The 20,887-nt window shown below is 39.6% G+C and overlaps 1 protein-coding gene and 1 non-coding gene across 10 annotated transcripts in view; both read right to left on the reverse strand.

The window, feature by feature from the left end:
- Positions 1-20,887, reverse strand: part of Slc17a5 (solute carrier family 17 member 5) — a 63,961-nt gene that overhangs the window by 3,707 nt on the left and 39,367 nt on the right. For 3 of the 9 annotated variants that reach the window (XM_048805705.1, XM_048805700.1, XM_048805706.1), the window contains one exon: positions 18,310-19,233. In XM_048805705.1, the coding sequence (XP_048661662.1) occupies positions 19,080-19,233 (154 nt within the window). In that variant the 3' untranslated portion in view covers positions 18,310-19,079. Of the gene's footprint in view, positions 1-4,272; positions 5,268-9,713; positions 9,845-12,023; positions 13,135-16,569; positions 17,313-18,309; positions 19,234-20,887 lie in introns of those variants that run through there. The other 6 variants (XM_048805701.1, XM_048805704.1, XM_048805698.1 and 3 more) reach the window with 6 other exon arrangements.
- On the reverse strand, positions 5,843-5,945 carry LOC125617541. The gene has a single exon (XR_007348583.1). It is a non-coding gene; the product is annotated as a U6 spliceosomal RNA (small nuclear RNA).

The following is a 20,887-nucleotide window of genomic DNA, read 5'->3' on the forward strand; positions in this document are numbered from 1 at the left end:
TTGTTAATTGTGGCTCTGCCTTCCCTTCTAGTTTTGGAGCTATAAGACCTGTACATTTTAAGTGAACCATAAAGTATGTTTGCCTTAGAGCAGGTTTGTACAGGCACTGTAGCTGCTTCTAAGTAACACGTGCTGAATTGAACTTATAAGCATGTTTCTTTTTTCTTTTTTTTTAATAAAATTGTTTTAATTGTAGATGGACACAATACCTTTATTTTATTTATTTTTATGTAGGGCTGAGGCTTGAACCCAGGGCTAGGCGATCACTCTACCACTGAGCCACAACCCCAGCCCTTAGGAGCATTTTTCTATCACTCACATAGTGGCATTTCTTTAGTCCATTTTCTTATTGCTGCTTCTCTTTAACTATGGCCCTGTGTTTGTCAATTCTGTCATCAGACTTTCTGGCTTTTCTTTCAAATGACTCATACAAGCAGTAGGTCTAGGCCCCTGCCAGAAAACACTGTCCTATCAACAGCAGAAAATGTGACTTTATGGGCTGTCTCCTGGCAAAGGGCTCCTGCTTGTTCAGCTTTGGGCCAGCCCCAGGGTCAGTCCAATCTAGGAGAGGTATTTTAGGGATGTGACAAATGTCTGCTCTGGGAGATTGTGCAAGCTCTGGCTACCTTGAGAGCACATTGCAATAGCACCTGCTGGGGAAGGGACTTCTGGCCCTCCTGTGCTCCAAGATGACATCTGCAGCTATGCTGGTGCACCTGGTGAATAAGGGATCTTTACTTCTAATTCACTGGCAATTAACACCACTGAGCCACAGAAAGATCCTAAGAGGGATCCAGAAGAATTAGCTAGGGCTGGGGTTATGGCTCAGCGGTAGAGCACTCGCCTAGCACGTGCGAGGCCCTGGGTTTGATCCTCAGCACCACATAAAAAAACAACTAAACAAAATAAAGGTATTGTGTACAACTAAAAAATAAATATTAAAAAAAAAGGAATTAGCTAAATATCTTTCTTGTGAGGAATGCTGGTGGAGGAACCTGGGCATAGGAGATTGTAGATCTAGATTTAAGAGTTAGCTCTCACTTGATGCTCTGAAAACACTCAGTCTGGTTTAAAGGAAAGGAAAATATATTTTTTTCTAACCAGAAGTAGAGTGAGCTGCAGGCCCTATATGATCAGCGATGTTAATAAAGAAGCAGGCACAATGACGCACACCTGTAATCCCAGAAGCCTGGGAGGCTGAGGCAGGAGGATTGCGAGTTCAAAGCCAGTCTCAGCAAAATTGAGGCGATAAACAACTCAGTGAGTGAGACCCTGTCTATAAATGAAATACAAAATAGGGCTGGGGATATGGCTCAGTGGCCGAGTACCCTCGCCTCCCAAAAAGGAAGCAGGGGTCCTTTTGTCCTCCTACTCCTTCTATCCTGAGAGTTGGCATCATCCTAATGCTAGTCCTGTCTGATTTCCTCATGGTTTCAAGATAATTTTCACTAAGACTGCCAATGACAATCAGAGCTACAGGCTCCCTTGGTCTCTACCAACAGGTGGAAACCTCTCCAAAACAGGGACAATAAGTCAGGTGCTTTGGTCTGACTGGCCCAATTTAGGTCTCCAGCCAACCATACTACTGGACCCATAACGGCTACCATGGGAATGTTGTGCTGATGGGCTCAAACCTGCCCTGTCCAGTATGCCAGTTACTAGACATTGGTGGCAATTGAGCTCCTGAACTGTGGCTGGTCTGAAATAATATATGTTGTAAGTGTAAAATACATTTCAGATGTAAAATAATTTTATACACACATACACGTAAGTAAAGCCTCTAATGTTTTTTATATTTATTATACATAGATTTTGTTTTGTTTTGGGGAGTACAAGATGTTGAACCCAGGGGCACTTTACAGCTGAGCTATATTCCTAGCCATTTTTACATTTTTATTTTGAGATAGTATCTCCCTAAATTGATTAGGGCCTCACTAAGTTGCCAAGGCTAGTCTTGAATTTTCGATCCTCCTGCTTCAGCTTCCTGAGTAGTTGTGATTACAGGTGTGCACCTTTGTGCCCAGCCTGATTACATGTTTAAATGATGTTTTCGATATACTATGCTTCTCTCTCTCTCTTTTTTCTTCTTTTTTACACTTCTGGGGATCAAACCCAAGGTGTTAAGAATGCCAGGCAAGTGTTTTACCACTGTGCTATCTTCCCCACATCTGTTTTGGATATTTTGGGTTAAATAAATACATTTTACTAAATTAATTTCACCAGTTTATTTTACTTTTCTTAATCTGGCTACTGGAGCTTTTCAGAACTTGATAGGAATAGATTCCTGAACAAAATCACGGTTTTCTTGGTGTGATGGCAAACATTTTTAATTCCAGCAACTTTGGAAACTGAGACAGGAGAATTGCAAATTTAAGGCCTACCTGAGCATTTTAGGGAAAAACTTGTCTCAAAATTAAGATTTAAAGTAAAAAGAACTGGCAAGGGCCGGGGAAATAGCTCAGTTGGTAGAGTGCTTGCCTTGCATGCATAAGACCCTGGGTTCAATTCTCAGCACCACATAAAAAAAATAAAAGATTGGGGCTGGGGATGTGGCTCAAGCGGTAGCGCGCTTGCCTGGCATGCGAGCGGCCCGGGTTCGATCCTCAGCACCACATACAAACAAAGATGTTGTGTCCGCTGAAAAAGTAAAAAATAAATATTAAAAGAAAAATTCTCTCTCTCTCTCTCTCTCCACTCTCTCTTAAAAAAAAAAAAAAAGAAATACATGAAACTCTAATGTTCTTGTATAATTTAAAAATAAATAAATAAATAAATAAATAAAAGATTGGCAAGAGCTGGGCGTGGGTGTACACATATAATCCCAGCCACTTGGGAGGTTGAGGCAGGAGGATCTCAAGTTCAAAGCAACCCTCAGCAATTTAGCAAGGCCCTAAGCAACTTAGTGAGACCCTGTCTCAAAATAAAATACAAAAAAGGCTGGAGATGAGGCTCAATGGTTAAGTGTCCCTGGGTTCAATCTCTGGTACCCTCCCTCCAAAAAAAATTTTAAAAAGGACTGGCAGGATGGATCAGGGAGTAATGGGGATATAGCTCAATGGTACAGCACTTATCTAGCATATGCAAGGCTCCTGGTTCAATTCCCAGTACAAAGAAGAAAAATAAAAAAGAGAGAGGGAAAGAGAAGAGAGAAAAAGAAAATTGGGCTTAGTGACTCATGCCTATAATCCAAGCAACTCAGGAAGCTGAGGCAAGAGCATAATAAGTTAGAAAGGCCAGACCTTAGCAACTTAGTAAAACCCAGTCTCAAAATATAAATAAATAATCAAATAAATAAATTAAATAAGGGCCAGGGATGTAGTTCAGTGGAAGAATGACCATGGGTTCAATTCCCAGTAAAAAAAGAAAAAGGCTTTTTTTTTTTTTAAGTCTTTTTATGATCAATGCTTCATATTTTTTTTGCAGATATTTAGCAGAGAGGATGGATGAAGGGCAAACAATGTAGGGCTATACATTCACTGAGAACCTATTTATGCGGAAATGTGCTGTGCTAAGTATTGTGTGGAAAAGAAATTGCTGACTGAGTAGAGGAGATAAGATATGTGGGCCTGTGAGTGGTGCAGATAAAGGCTGTAGGATTTCAGACTTTGGAGAGATTCTGTCTTGTGTGACAATGGAATGCCAGTTTGATCTGGGCCTTGAAAGTAAATGGAATTTCAATAAAAGAAGTTGTGTAGAGAGGAATGGCTTGGGAGACTTTCTAGATAGAGGGAAAAGCCTAGAGAAAATGCTGAGGCAGGAAAACATGGAGTTTCAGTTTAGCTTCAGCTAAGGATTACAGGGAAAGAAGATGGGGTCACACTGGCTGATAGTCTTAAAGCACTGGGGTGAGTTCTTGTAACAGCTTTTATTTGGAGATGGCTAATGGGAGCATTTATTAGAGGTATGGGCAACAATAAAATGTATCTTTAAGTACTTTAACAAATAAGTGTAATCAAGCCTATTTTCAGCTCTCCTATTGCCCTTAGGAAGCATTCACAGATCAGGTCAGTGCGAGTTTTAGGATTTAGCAGCACAGACTCTATAGAGTTTTGTTTGTTTGTTTGTTTGTTTGTTTGATACTGGGGATTAAACCCAGGGGCACTTTATCACTTACCTACCTTCCCAGCCTTTTTTATTTTTCATTTTGAGACAGAGTCTCTCTAAGTTGCTTAGGGCCTCACTAAGTTGCTGAGGCTGACCTCTACCTATGATCCTCCTGACTAGCCTCCTGAGCCGCTGGGGTTATAGGCATACACTACTGTACTCACTGAATTTTGATAAATTGCTCAAGTTTCCCAAGGTGAAGTACTAGTACCCTACTTAGGCTGGGACAAGTTTTCTGCTGTTATGTAAGTATTAATGTAACAGGACTTCACTTGATGCTTTGATTATATCCCTTGTGGCTTTGAAACTTACGTATTTCTTTTCTTTTTCTCAATCTTCTTTTCCCTAAACTTCTCCTCCCTGATCTCTCCTCCCTAATCTCATTTTCTCTGAATCACCTCTGTAAAAGCCCCACAGCCTCTGGGACAGGAGTTCCGTGTGTTTCTCCTTTGCTAGCAAAGCATTTTCCTTTTTCTCAAGACCTTGTCTTCGTTATTGGATTGGTGAGGACGAGGACTGAGCTTTCGGTTACATTAATAGCATCCATTTCCCTCCGCTCCCCCATTCCAGTACTGGGGATTGAACTCAGGGGCACTGAGTTACATTCATGGCCCTTTTTATTTTTATTTTGGAGAGAGGGTCTTGTTAAGTTGCCCAGGCTGGGCTCCACCTTGTGATTCTCCTGCCTTAGCCTCCTTGTAAATAGAATTACATTTGGCCATACACCACTGTGGTAGGCTCCTTTCCCTTTTAAAAGTATTGGTTTGGATGGCGAACTATATGGTTATCTCATCTATAGGAAAAGAAGAGAGTGAAGAGGACTTAGCATGTATTAATTAGCATATCAGTGACTGTGAGTACTAGTGTATCCCTGGAAAGAATTAGAGAGGCAATTTTTGAATTTTGATGATACTCTGGACTTGGGCACAGGCCAGGAGCTATTATGGGCAGGTCCTGGGTAAGCCAGATGCAGGGGTGCTGCAAGTGGAAGTTTGCCAGTCCCCAATGCCTCTTTTTCTCAGCAGGGCTATGCTCCAGAGTGGCCTGCAAAGCCTGGGCTTCAGGGAGGTTCCACAGTGCCTTGGGCTTGAGGGCAGACTTCCTGAGGGCATTGGTGGAACTTTCCAACTCACCTCAGACCTCAGTTCATCCCAGCAAATACACTGCAGATGAAAAAAAAAATACTTGTCCACAACATAGTCTATTGATGTTTTATTTATTTATTTATTTTTGTTTGTGTAACTTTTACTTTCCATTAACAAGATATAATTTTATAATTCACAAGTATAATTAAAGTCAGAGATTAAATAGTTCTTTAGGGCTAGTACATAAAAAAAATCACAAGTTTTTATGAAAATTAAGTTTTATACATTGCATTGTTACTGGGTGTTTTAAATTTAATATTCTCTCATTATGTACTGATATTTTGAAGTTTAAATTTATTCTTCCTTTTGATTATTGCCTGCATCAACCCTAGTCACCCTTACATCAGTTGAGCACCGCAGGCATAATTGTATCATTATAATTTTTATGGGAATTAATAAGTTCTGGTTTCCCATCTCCAAATCTTCTTCAAATACTTTATTATTTTTTTTTTCTGGTTATATACAAAGTATATTCACACCAATTCGTGTCTTCATACCTGTACTTTGGATAATAATGATCATCACATCCACCATTATTAATAACCCCATGCCCACTCCTTCCCCTCCAACCCCTCTGCCCTCTCTAGAGTTAGAAAAATATGGAAAGCTTCACGAATTTGCGTGTCATCCTTGCACAGGGGCCATGCCAATCTTCTCTGTCGTTCCAATTTTAGTCTATGTGATGCCGGAGGCAGCGCTCTATTGATGTTTCAAATGTTGGCTGCACCCTCTAGATTCCTCGACAGTAACTGAATCCCACAGATGAAACCCAAGCTCAACAGATTCTGTATGAGGTGATTGCATTTTCAGTTCTTCTAACCACCCAGGCCTCAGGCCAATTTCCTCCACTTTTGCCAGAAAGGGCCAATTCATTTCCAGTGAAGTCCAAGCTGGCCTCCTCCCATTGTAGTGAATCCCTCATCCCTCCCTGGCCTGGAAGCAATGGTTTAGGATGTGGGGTTCTCAGACTTTTTATTTTATTTTTCCTGAGGACGGAATCCAGGGCCTCACACAGGCTAGGCAAGCATTCTGACACTCCCCCAGCCTTTCGCCCTCTTTTTTTTCAGCACAGTTTTCTCTCTCTTGCTTTCTCTAGTCTCTCTTCTCCTCCCAATCCCCGATATCTCCCTCCCCTCCTGTTTCCCTTCTCCCTTCTGGGTATTGAAGCCAGAGGAGCTTTACTATGAGCTACATCCCCAGCCCTTTTTATTTTGGGACAAGGGCTTGCAAATTTGCTGAGGCTGGCCTCCATCTTGCGATCTCCCTACCTCAATCTCTTGAGTCGCTGGGATTACAGGCATAGTCCACTGTGCCTGCCTAAACATGTTTTCTTAATTTACCCGAAAACTATCCCCCAGGGCGCAGGGGTGTCCACCTGTAATTCCAACAACTGGAGAGACTGAGGAAGGAGGATGGAGACTTCACAGCTAGCCTAAGGGATTTAACATGTCCCTGATCTCAAAATAAAAAACAAAAAGGGCTGGGGATGTAGATCAGTCATTAGATGCCCCTGTGTTCAATACCCTACTAAATAAATAAACAAACAGATAAATAATTGTAGTCTTAAAAGCTAATTTTGCATTTTAGTCTAAAAATCAAGAAATTAGGGGTTTAAAAGGTCACTTTTTGCCTAGCATCCCTGCTGCCGCCCAGTGGTCGGGGCGGGTGTAGACGCGGGTTCCGAGACCTCGCAGTGACTTTCCATTCAGCTGGAGGCCGGCTCCCACCCTAGGCTGGGCTGAGTCATTCCAAATTCCTTTGTGTTTTCTCTCCCCGAGCGAGTGCGCAGAGATGGTTGCTTTAATAGTCACTTTCTTTCCTTAGACAAAAGAAATCTAGTCTTTGATAGTTCTGATTCACGAGTTAGCAAAAATGTGAGTCAAACTCATGTTTCCTGAGAGCTATAAATATTTGCTCTCCCCGCCTTGATGTGAAACGCCCACCCATCGTTTCGCCACTGAAAGGCTCGAATCTGGAGGATTCCAGTGTAAAATGATCCACGCCTCGAGTGGTGTTTTTTAGGCAGTGAGAAATGCGGTGTATTCCAAACGCTTGAAGAGAAGAGGAACGTGTTTGTATGCTTTAAAAATCTGTTCTTAATTTAAAAGAGTCTTTAAAAGTATAAAATTATGGACATTTAAACTGTGATCGGGAGCAGAAAGTAGGAGAGCTGAATGTCAGCCTCCAGGGATGTCAGTTTGGCTTTTTGGCAAGTAAATATGGGTCATTTGGCATGGCTTGTGGGCTGACATTAATATCGACAAGAGCCACTTTGTAGGCCGCGGAAACCTCTTCAGTTGTCCTCCCTGCAGTGTGAAATTTGAGGAGGTTGAAGCCGGGAGGGGCAGGGCACTCCAGCCTGGAGCTCCAGGCCAGAGATCCTGGACTGAGCAGAAGTAGGGTGGAGCTGACTCTGAGTTTTTTCTCCTGATCAAATGATTTTTAAAAAATTTTTAAAATAAATAAAAAGCCCAAGAAAGAAAAAATTAAATTATCTTTTATCCATTATCCAGAAATAATCGCTGATTATTTTGATATTATTTTGATGTGTGTTCAGTTTTTTTTTTCCCCCCTAGGCCTTTTGTTTAAACAAAAGTGGTATCACTAAAGTAAAAAGAAATGGAAGACATAAGCTCATACAAAACATCTGTAAGCAAATGTTCATAGAAGCATTATTTACACAGCCAAAAAATAGAAACAATCCAATATGTCCATGAACAGATAAAGTGTTCCCATCTGACAGGACTCCAGCCTGCCCCAGCCCCCCAAAAACCCAAAGAACCAAAACCAAAAACAGATGAATGATCAAACAAAAAAATGGTATAAAAAATGTATTTGCCCTGGGAGGTGATATATACCTGTAATCCTAGAGGTTGAAGCAGGAAGATAGCAAGTTCCAGGCCAGACTGGGCAATTTAGCAAGATTCTATCTCAAAATAAAAAAATAAAGAGGCTTGAAATAATAGCTCAGTAATAGAGCACTTGTGAGGCCCTGGGTTCAATCACCAGTACCACACACACAAGAAGAAATGACATACTTATATTGCTTACAACAGGACACCTTGAAAACATGCTAAGAGAATGAAGCCAATCACAATGGACCATTTATTATGCAATTCCATTTACTTAAAGTCCAGAATCAGAATATCTATAGAAAATGGAAATTAGGGGTTGGGGTTGTGGCTCAGTGGTAGAGCATTCACCTAGCACAGGTGAGGCACTGGGTTTGATCCTAAGCACCACATAAAGATAAATAAACAAAGCTATTGTGTCCATCTACAACTAAAGCATATTAAAAAGAAAGAAAGAAGTCTAGAAAGAAAGAAATAAGAAAGAAAGAGAAAAAGAAAAAGAAAATGGAATTAGAACCAGTGAGTTTGAGCTAAGGAGGAGGTCATAGACTCTAGAGGCTGAGGCAAGTTTGAGGCCAGTCTCAGCAACTTAGTGAGACCTTAACCTACTTAGCTAGACCCAGTCTCAAAAAAAAAAAAAAAAAAAAAAAAAGGGGGGGGNGTAGGGAGATCGCAAGATGGAGGCCAGCCTCAGCAAATTTGCAAGCCCTTGTCCCAAAATAAAAAGGGCTGGGGATGTAGCTCATTGGTAGAGCAGCCCTGTGTTCACGTGCGCGCGCGCACACACACACACACACACACACACAGAGTCATTGAATTGCACTCTTATTTATTTATTTTATTGTGGGACAGGGTCCTGTTAGACAATTACCCTACCACTGAATTAAATCCCCAGCTCTGAACTATACATTTTTATTGTTGTCTCAGTACTGAGGTTTGAACCCAAGGCCTGGGGCATCCTAGGCAAGCACTCTACAACTGAGTTACACCCCCAGCACTATTTTTAAAATTTTGTTCTGAGACAGCGTTTCATTAAATTACCCAAGCTTCTGCCAGGCATGATGGTACATGCCTGTGATCCCAGGGGCTTGGAAGGCTGAGGTAGGAGGATCGTGAATTTAAAGCCAGCCTCAGTGACATAGTGAGGCCCTAAAGCAACTTAGAGAAACCCTATCTCTAAATAAAGTATTTTAAAACCCTGGGGTTGATGGGTATATGGCTAATTGCACAAGCAAGCTACGCTTGATTTTGTGATCTTTTTGTCTCAGCCTCCTGAGAAACTGGGTTTACAGGTATGTGCCATTGAACCTAGCTGAATTGTGCACTTAAAAAAATATTATTATATTTTAAGTTGTTGATGGATCTTTATTTTATTTATTTAAATGGTGCTGAGAATTGAACCCAGTGCCTTACACATGCTAGGCAAGTGTTCTACCACTGAGCTACAACCCCAACCCCTGAATCGTACACTTTTTAAAAGTGAATTTTATGGTAAGTGAATTATAACTCAATAAATCCCTAATTAAAAAAAAAAATAAAGACAGGTGTGGTGATACCTGCCTATCATCCCTGCAATTTGGGAGGCAGGAGGATCACAAGCCTCAGCAATTTAGTGAGATCCTGTCTCTAAATTTAAAATAAAAGGGTTTAGGGGATGTAGTTCACTGGTAAAGTGCACCCAAGTATTCATGTTGTAGGAGTTGGGGATATAACTAGTGGCCTAGTATGTATAATGCCATGGAACTGCAAAAAAGAAAAAAAGAAAAAAGAAAAAAAAAAAAAGAAATCAATCAATCACTATAAGATATATTATGAACATTAATCCAACATTCCCAATAACTATTCTTCTGCAGCATTTTTAATTTAATTTAATTTTGAAATTTTTTATTACTTTTATTTTTAATTACTAAAAGAATGCACATTCCTTATAATTTTTAAAAAATATCTTTATTTGTTTATTTTTTAATTTTTTATGTGGTGCTGAGGATGGAACCCCGGGTCTCACGCATGAGAGGCAAGCGCCCTACCACTGAGCTACAACCCTGGCCTAAATTTTTTTTAAATACAGAAGAGTAAAAAATTAGAAAATATTTTCTCCATGACCAATTTTAACATACTTAGAGTACTGACTTAAAAATTATTTTTATCTCATAGCCTTCTCTTTATAGAGCCTTATGTTCAGTGCAAGCCCACAGTCTTTATTTTTACTTCCCTCCTTCATCCCTCATCTCTACTCATTCTCCTCCCCTGCATTACTACCCACTCTATTGTGTTTATTATGCTCTAAATTCTGAAGTATCCTTGGAAAAACACCACTTTTTTTTTGTATTTTTGGTTAGTTTTTGGAAGTAGTGTTAACTATAAATCTTCTTGCTAAATACTTCTTGAGGTTTCTGTACATTATTACTATATTATGTCATTCCTTAATAAACATCTATTACATTTAACTTTTATTACCCTAATGATAAACACCTGGGTTGCCTCCAGCTGTGTCACAATAAACAGTGTGGTACATATGTTCTTTTATGGACTTGAGCAAGAATTATTCTGGAACATAAATTCAGTTGTGTGGCATATATATAGGGCCAAGAGGCATAATCCCTTTTGGTTTCCGAATGGATTTACCAGTTTATAATCCTCCCCACTTCTCTGGTGGAAAATAATTTATATTTCGCTACATCCTTTGCTAACACTTAATGGTATCAAATTTACTTTTTTTCTTTATATTGTGGTATGGAGGATTGAACTGAAGGCCTCTCAGTGTTAGGCAAGTGCTCTACCACTGAACTGCTTTTTTTTTAGTGGTAGGTGGACAAAATGCCTTTATTTTATTCATTCATTTGATGGCCCTTTATTTTACTCATTTATTTATATGCAATGCTGAAAATTGAACCCAGTGCCTCGCACATGTGAGGCAAACACTCTACCACTGAGCCACAACCCAGCCCTTATTCATTTATTTTTATTTGGTGCTGAGGATGGCACCCAGTGCCTCACATGTGCTAGGCAAGCGGTGTACCATTGAGCTACAACCTCAGCCCCACTGAAAGGCATTTTCATCATCATAATAAAATTGTTATTTTATGCTGGGCATGATGGCACCCTCCTGTAATCCCAGCAACTCAGGAGGCTGAGGCAGGTGGATTGCGAGACCCTGTCTCATTAAAAAAAAAAAAAAAATTAACAAGGAAGCTGGGTATGTCGCTCAGTGGTGAAGTGTCCCTGGGTTCAATCCCTGGTACGAAAAAAAAAAAAATTTGTGACAGGTTCTCGAATTTGTGATCCTCCTGACTCAGTCTCCCAGGTAGCTAGAATTACAGGGACATACCACTATGCACTGGGCTTTCTTTTTCTTTTGTTTTGTACTGGGGATTGAAGCCAGGGCACTTTACACTGGGATATACCCCAGGTTCTTTTTATTTCTTATTTTCAGACAGTCTCAGCTTCCTGAGTCACTGGGATTATAGGTGTGGGCCATCACGCCTGGCTGCAGTTTTTTTTTTTTTTGAGATGTTATCGTTATCTCAGTATGTTTCCCAGACTGGTTTTGAACTCCTAGGCTCAACTGTTCCTTTTCCCTCAACCTCCCAAGTAGCTGGGGCTACAGATAGGTGCCACTACATCTGTTGTATTCAATTGTTTATTATACCACAAGATGCTACTACATTCAATTTTGAATATATCTGTTCACTATATCCTCATCTACTTTAATTTTTACTCACTTGATCATCTCAGATAGTCCTGGTACAATCCATTCTACCTTCTTCGTTCATATTCTCCTCAGATTTGGAGTAGAGGAACTAGGACTCTGAAGAGTTAATGTAACATAGCCCAAGACTGCCTTCCCTCGAGAGAAGCTTACTTACTCATCAGCATCCATAGACTCCATTTTAGAGTGGGACTATTGTCTGAGGAAGCTGCCCAGAAAAAACAGAGGTAATGTATGTGAGAGTGGTATACAAATGCTGTTAGCATATGCTTGCTTCTCTGATGGTCAAGCAGGATTTGGGTATGTCCCAAGATAAACCTTGTATCACTGAACAGCACTATTGCCATCTATTTCTTTTTCTTTTTCTTTTTTTTTTTTGTACTGGTGATTGAACTTAGGGGTGCTTGATCACTTAGCTCTATCTCTAGACATTTTTGTTTTTATTTTGAGACAGTGTCTCAATAAATTGTCCAGATTGGCCTCCGATTTGTGATCCTCCTGCCTCAGCCTCCCAAATACCTGGGATTACAGGTGTGTGCCACCATGCCCAGCTGAAATTTTTTTTAACGTTAAAAAACCAAGTGCATTATAGTAGGTATTGTATGGGTGATTTATACAATATACAGACTCTAACAGCATCACAATACTTCACACAAAACAGTCCTTGAGCATTAAAAAGACCAGACTATTTACCCTTCCCACATTGCTTTCAATCTCAACCAGATTGCTGTGGAAAGCTGAAGTTTCAGACTGTGGAGGGAAACTATAAAATGCTTACAACAAGGAGCTATTTGTGGTATGCTGAAAGAAGACTGGGACCAATATGCACAGTTGATCCTGAGAGGTGACGGCACAGTTGAAAATACGAGCGTATTTCAGTTGTTCAGCCAGCAAGAGTGCTTAAGAAAAAGATTTCATGCTGTATATGTGTGTATATGTATATTTAATAATACCTATATATCTGTATCTATATCTCCCCTTGCCCCCATGAAAGTCTAGACTATTTTGGCTGAAGATGTGGCTGGCGGGGAGAGAGAGTTCAAGCGCTTTTTCAGCTCAGTAGGGCAATAATGGCTACTCCATTATCAGCACAGGACTGGCAGTGACTAGGAACTTCTGTTTCCTCCTCCCCCAACATCAAGATAAAGTGAAAGTAAACAGGCACTCTGGAAAATTACTAGTGTTCTTCCTCCTGAAGGCACATGAGAAGAAAGGACAGAAAATTCATTACCTTCCTTTCTTTCTTTCTTTCTTTCTTTTCCTTTTTCTTTTTTCTTTTTTTTTTTTCAGTTTTGCTTAGACTCAGCTTTCTGTTGCAGAACTCCTGGAAACATTTTCTCTATTATCCTTTATCAGTAAGAACTTTTATGGTTGGCTTTTCTACTATGGTTGCTCTAAAAAGCAGAGGCATCTGAAAAGATTTTGTAATCTATCTTAATTTATATTTCTAGAAGAAAATTAATTAAAAAAAATAGAAATTACATATTTACCCATGTCTATTTATCTGAGGCAGTAACATGCTTTTACTGAGAGGAACCAGGCCATTTCCTGGTGCTCTTCCTGTCTTCAAACTTAAATACTACATAAATATTTCTGTTTGGGGCAATTTTATTTTGAACAGTAATGTGCCACCCTTAGAGAGGAGGCTAAACAATCCACTTTGCAACAGGAACCAAACTCAAATTCAAGCAAAATTCTCTGCTTTCTTGAAAAATGAAACAAATGCTGAAGTAAGAATGACATTATAGTGACTGATTTTAGCATTTGTCTTAATTTTTTTTTTTTGTTCCAGGAATTGAACTCAGGGGCACTTGAGATCACTGAGCCACATCCCCAGCCCAATTTTGTATTTTATTTAGTGACAGGGTCTCACTGAGTTGCTTAGTGCCTCATTTTTGCTGAGGCTGGCTTTGAACTTGCCATCCTCTTGCCTCAGCCTCCCAAGCTGCTGGGATTACAGGCGTGTGCCACCACCATCTCTTTTATAAACCTGATTTTCAAGGTCAGTTGGCACACTCATTCCCACAGGATTTGATTGTTGGGTGAAGTTTTGCATGGAAGTTTTTAAAGGCTGGAACTTATGAAGCAGAAAAAGATTTGATAAATAAGAATGTGAACCCTATGAGAAAAGGGGTATCCCCCTACCCCACCACTACCTTATCCCTGTGTAAAGAACAATACCTGGCACCTAGTGAATGCTTAATAAATATTTAAGTAAGTGGAAGAAGTGTTTTGCCTATACAGAATTTAGCTATTCTCAAATACTTTCGAAGTCATTTACAAATAATTGCTTCTTATAACTTATTTTTTTTGCAATTTTTTATACCTTTATTTTATTTATTTTTATGTGGTACTAAAGATCGAGCCCAGTGCCTTGCATGTGCTAGGTGAGCGCTCTACTGCTAAGTCACAACCCCAGGGCCCTTATAACTTATTTTGAGGTTTACATATGTTCACTATAAGGCATCATTTCTTCTTGATAAGAGTTAAGGTTGCAGGCTGGGGTTGTGCCTCAGTGGTAAAACACCTGCCTAGCACATTTGGGGCATTGGGTTTGATCTTCAGCACCATATAAAAATATAATAAAGGTATTGTGTCTGTCTCCAACTTGAAAAAAAAAAAAAGTTAAGGTCACATTTATCCCAGCCCCACCTCACCCTTTTGGTACTGGGATTGAACCCAGGGGTACTTTACCACTGACCTGCATTCCCAACTCTCTCTTCCCCTTTCTTTTTTGAGACAAAGTTTTGCTAAATTGCTTAACTTGGGATCCTCCTGCCTCAGGCCTCATAAATTGTGAAGGCCCTATATCCAAATAAAAAATAAAAAGGGGCTGGGTGTGGTGGTGCACCTGTAATCTCAGCAGCTCAGGAGCTTGAGACAGGAGGATTGTGAGTTCAAAGCCAGCCTCAGCAATGGCGAGGAGCTAAGCAACTCAGTGGACCCTATCTCTAAATAAAATACAAAATATGGCTGGGAATGTGGTCCAGCGGTTGAGTGCCCCTGAGTTCTATCCCTGGTACCAAAAAAAAAAAAAAAAAAGTTTGGGTATCTATCACAGTGGTAAGAGTACCTCTGGGTTCAATCCCCAGTATCAAAAAAAGAAAAAGAAAAAACAATGTGAAATGAAAACTTTTAATTTATAGTTCATTTAAAGAGTTCCTTACAAAATGTTTATTGAACACCTAAAACTGACTAAGCACATGTTGTGAGGGAGGCCACTGTGTGAGAATCAAATGGAGCTTGCCCTTAAGATGCTTGTGAAGGAGCTGGGTTCAGTGGCACATGCCTGTAATCCCAGTGGCTCAGGAGGGATGCTGAGGCAGAAGGATCCCCAGTTCAAAGCCAGCCTCAACAACTAAGTGAGGCCCTAAGCAATTTAGAAAAACCCTGTCTCAAAATAAATAAAAATGGCTGGGGATGTGGCTCAGTGGAAGTGCCCCCGTGTTCAATCTCTGATATTAAAAAAAAAAAAAAAATGTTTGCGAAGAATCTAACAAGACACAGACATGTGTTCTTAAGTATGAGAAAGAAGGAGAAAGGTGATCAGGAACCAGACTGAGCCCCAGGAAGGGAAAGCAATGGCATATCAATGGCCTATTGGTATCATTATTAATTAGAAAAAAGAGGAAATACTTAATATTTGTTAAATGAATAATTTATCTCTTCCTCATAACTGAGCTTAAATCCTTGAGCCAAACCTAAAGAACCCCAAATAAATAAATAATATAGTGTTTTAATGGATCAAAGGAAGAGATTGTTTCTCCATCAGGGAGGGTGGGAAAAATCGGGGTCATGAAGGAGGTGGGATTGAAGAGCAACCTTCTAGGACCAAAGGATGAACTCTTGAACCACATTCCAAGCCCTTTTTATTTTAAGACAGGGTTTTGCTAAGTTGATTAAGACCTTGAACTTGGGATCCTTCTGCCTCGGCCTTTGGAGTTGCTGGTACTGCAGGTGTGTACCACCATGCATGGCACTGGGACCATTTATCTTTTATACTCCAGGGGGAAACAAAAGCTACAAGCCTCTATTTTTTAGGAGCTAGCAGAAGGATTAAAAAAAAAATTCTATAGACATAAAAAAACTGTTATTGAAAAAAAAGATAGGCAGTTGATTAGATGTGTGGTTGGGGATGGGAGACCAGGAAAGAACAAAACATGATTCCAGGTGCAAGCCTACATGACTGGGGAAATCTTAACAGGAATAAGGAAGGTGGCAGATATAGCTGGTTTTATTTGAGGAGGGGAGGGGAGTGAGGTTGAACTTAAATAGTCTCAGTTGCAAAAGGGATAGCCAGTTGGGGATGTCTAGTAGGCAGCGGAAAACCTGGTGGTATTATACAGCAGTTTGAGCAAAAGGTAATTTTATTTATTATTTATTTGGTGGGACTGGGGATTGAACCCAGAACCCTATACAACTAAGCTATGTACCTAGCCCCCCCCCCTTTTTTTTCAGTATTGGGGATTTAAAACAGAAGTGCTTAACCACGAGTCACATTCCCACTCCTTCCTTCTTTCCTTCCTTCCTTTCTTCCTCCCTCTCTCCCTCCCTCCCTCTCTCCTTTCCTTCCTTTTTTATCTATTTATTTATTTTGGGACAGAGCCTCACTACATTGCTAAGGCTGGCTTTGAACTTTTGATCCTCCTGCCTCAGCTTCCTGCTGCTAGGATTACAGGCATGTGCCACTGAAATCAGCCTCCTTTTTATTTTTTGAGACAAGGTCTCCCTAAGTTGCTCAGGCTGGCCTTGAATTTGCTATCCTCCTGCCTCAGTCTCCCAGAATTGCCAGGATTATAGGTATGCGCCATTATGCCTGGTGGTGTTTTGCTTTAAAATAATGTATTTGAATAGATTATACTGCTACATTTGGTAAAGTAAAAATTAATTCCCCTTCTTATTCCTGGTGGCCTGTTTTCTCACCCCAGAGGTAACCACTAATTCCAGTTTCTTGAGTATTATTCTAGAGATATTATGGATATATATGCTTTTTATGTCCCTGGGAGATTTTTGTATACTTGTTTAAAGGCTAGAGAAGACTTGCATATCTTTGAGACAGAAGGGAAAGGGTCAGAGAAACAGATGGAAGAAGCAAATTAGAAGAATTACTGAAGCAAGTTCTTAGAGGAGGTAGGAGGAGACAGAATCAGTGATGTCCTTATGTACTTTAAAAAGCAGAGTGCGAGGCTGGGAATATAGCTCAGTTGGTAGAGTGCTTTCCTCACATGCACAAAGCCCTGGTTCAATCCCCAGCACCACACACACACACACACACACACACACACACACACACTAATAATAGTAATAATAAATAAACTAAAAAAAATAAATAAAAAAAAGGGTGGACCCTTTTAGAACTATGAAGGGAAGATGGATGGTAATAAAGATTTCCGATGCTGTATCACTTTGATGGTCTGTTTCCTCAGTTTGGTGGTGGTAGAGATGCATTTTGAAGTAGATGGATTGCTTCAGGAGAATACAGAGAAGATATAAAAATAGTCACTGTGGACATGAGAAAATACCATGGAACTGTCAGATTGAAAAATCAAAAAGGTTTATTTTGATGATTTATAAAAAAAATATCACCATAGCAACTTAATTTATATTTACACATTAAAAATTAATTTACATAAATATATTCACATCATCTTATATTAAACATTTTCAGTTAAAACATTACAGGTAATCATAAACAAAACATAAACCAAATTTTAAACATAAATGCCCTCAAAGTATGCTCAATAACCACAATAGATGAATCAGGAAAAATAAGATTTCAGGAACAAACAGTACAGATGATTCCATGGGCCACAGGCCCTGTGGTCTTTAAAAAGCCACTTTCACTTATTTATTTTTATGGTGCTGGAGATTAAACCCAGGGTCTTATGAATGCTAGGCAAGCACTCTACCACTGAGCTATATTCCCAACTCTAAAAGTCACTTTAAACTAACCAGAAGCTTACATGAAGCCAGCTGAAGAAAAAGAGATTTAAATTTTTTTGTCTTATTTTAATGTAGTTAAAAAAACCATAATTTCAGAATTTATACTCTGATTTGCTGGGAGCCATTAGCCAAGTAGGTATGACAATTTCCTTGCCAGCGTACCCCATGTTGCAGTGACATTGAATGTAGGTGACCTTGCTCAAGGACCAAGGCGGATTAGGGCGTTCCCGGTTTAGGTTCCAGGTTTAAGGTTTAAGATTATTCCTGCTGGGAATAGGGTGTATCCTGCTGCTTGAGTTCCCCTTGAGTTCTCAGGGATTCAGACAGTATATTTTGGGAGACAGAAGCCCAGTGGAGGTGGATTTGGGCAGAGAACGTGGATTTCCCCAGAACGTGATTGTAGACGGCTGGTGTGAGTTCGGGAATAAAGAGTTGCTGTTTGAATCTACAAGCTGTGTGGTGGCTCATGATTGTGTGCCCAGCCAGACTGCGGCATTTGTGCCCAGCCAGACTTCGGCACTGATTCACATGAAATTCGTTTTAGTCAAGGATGCTATTATTTGTGGGATAGATTGGGCATCTCATTTTTTTTTTTTTTCCAGATTCCATGAGAGTAGATAGTCCAAAGTGCTGGGAAGGGAAAGTCTGAGGCTGCATCAAGACCATAATTGTGGATCTTACTGCTCTTGTCTATTCAGGGCTTCATATACACATTAATAGCCCCAGAAAGAGAACACCATACAAAGATTTTGGCATTGGCCCTGGACTTGGGTGCTGCTTCTGATAAATGTTGGACACTCTGTCCCTGATGCCAGAGAGGGAATGCTTGGCAGCTGCCTGGGCATGCTTTGCTCAATCTAGGTGCCAGGCCTAATTATACAGTGGCTAGCAGCTCTATGGAGATGCTGAAGTTTGAGACTAAGTGTCACAGAGAGCTAATAACAAATAGTTTTCATGAGAAAAGTGAACAAAAACAGGTGTTTACCAAAACCTGAGGTTATTATCTAGTTTGATAAGCAGTATAAGAGGGTTCATTTCATTTCATTCCCTTAAATGCGGCCCTTAACAATAAATAGAGTTCTCCTATTTCATGTCACCTGACTTGCAGCCAGGTGTCTGAACCTAAAGTTTAAAGTCCTGCATATATATTATTAGTTATTAAAAAGAGCAAATTTTCCTAATCTGGCAACTAGTGACACTTCATGATTACAAGCCTTAAAATTTAATACAAGTACATTTTTTAATATATAGAATGCTTACACATTAAAATATCAAAGGCACTTTTCAGGTTAGATGATAAATAAAAGTACATTAATAGAAAGAGGATTATTTATTGTTTTCTTCAGTTTTTGTGTCCATGGTAATCACTGACAGCCCACTTCTGCACTTCGCCTTTGGCCAATAGTACAAAGAAAATGGCACCAAATACATTAATAGCAGCAGCGATACAAAAAACAATTTGCCATTCTCTAACAGTGTTCTATAGAGAAAAAAAGAAAAAAATGAAATGAAAAAATTTTGTGTCCAGTTTATAAAAAAGGTTGTATCACAAAACTGTTATGATAGCAACTTTATTATTCATCAAAGATATGCTTGAAATAACTCAAATGTTCACCAGCAGTAGCACTGTGGTGTGTAAGTTCAATGAAATATTATATAGCAATGAGAATGAATGAGCTACAATATGGATACATCTCACAAAGTGTTAAGCAAAAGAAGACAGAGTATATATGAAGTGATTCCATTTATATAAAGCTAAAAATCAGACAAAACTAATTTATGGTTAAAAGTCAGGAATAGTTCCTCTTGAAAGGGGTGAGGGAGGAGTGGCAGGAATATCAAAGAGGCAAAATTCCCTTGCTGAGGGACCAATGATCTATTTATTGATTGGGGAATGGCTACACAGATATGTTAATGTTTTGAATATTGATTCAGCTGTACAATTATAACTTGTGTATTTTAAAAATACATGTTATATTTTAAAAAAACCAGTGCCTCACACATGCTAGGTGCCTCACACATGCTAGGTGAGCGCTCTACCTCTGAGCACAACCCCAGCCTGCCAGCCCTTTTTTATATTTTATGTAGAGATAGGGTCTCACTGAGTTGCTCAGCACCTTGCTAAATTGCTGAGACTGACTTTGAATTCCCAAAATACTGGGATTATAGGCATATGCCACTGTGCCTGGCTTGAGATACGTTTAAACTTTAGAAAGTAGAGTTGGAAAGAGTAATGTTTCAAAAGGCTCTGTTGACTGACCTGGCCTCATGCTGCCCTCCAGCTTTAAGACCTAACCAACCCTGGCCCACCTTGCCTCTCTGCACTTGGTGCCCTTGCCCAGGCCTATGTGTCAGACCCTTAACACCCACATGGCTTACTCCTGAGGGGCTCCTTCCCCACTGCTCTCTCTCGCAGTAGCATGCCACACTATCTTTTTTTCTGTAGCATCTGTCAAACTGCACTTTAACTCTCTAATTACATATAATCTGTAAATGGTGAATTTTTCAGAAGTATAGGAGAAGCTTGTCATTTTGCCTTTGAATCTTCAATATCTAACATGCTGATAAACACTCCAGAAATGCCTTTTGAGTAAATGTTCCACTGCTTCAGGGCTTACTGACTCACTCATAAGGCAGCACATTTTATAAAAGTAACAGCTTTGAACAGCAAAATTTCCTAATGTCTCCCATAACTTCTCTCCATCTGTCTTTGTAGAACTACTGAGAATAAGTCACCATCTAGTCCTTCAAATATGTGAAGACACCTATCAGGTCTTCCCAAGTCTTTTGGCCCTTCAAACATTGTTGACTATTTCAACTGTTCTTCCTTCATTCTCACATTATTTCATGACACCTCACTCACCTTGATGGGTCCCTTTTTTGAATTATTTTACATTGCCAATTTTTATTTGTTTTATTTTATACGTAAATTACTTATATGGTAAACTACTACAGCTTTTAATACTGTGTGGTTTTGACCACAGGATTATCATTTAACTTAGTTATACTGTTCTAAAACCCAAAGAGTATCCTTTAAAAATGTATACTTTCTCATCCATTAAGGCTTATAGATTTTGTTGCCATAAATAATTTCTTAAGAATACATATTCAAGAGCTGGAGCTGTAGATCAGTG

The sequence above is a fragment of the Marmota marmota genome, unplaced genomic scaffold (genome assembly GCF_001458135.2).
Source record: "Marmota marmota marmota unplaced genomic scaffold, marMar, whole genome shotgun sequence".
Taxonomy (NCBI): domain Eukaryota; kingdom Metazoa; phylum Chordata; class Mammalia; order Rodentia; family Sciuridae; genus Marmota; species Marmota marmota.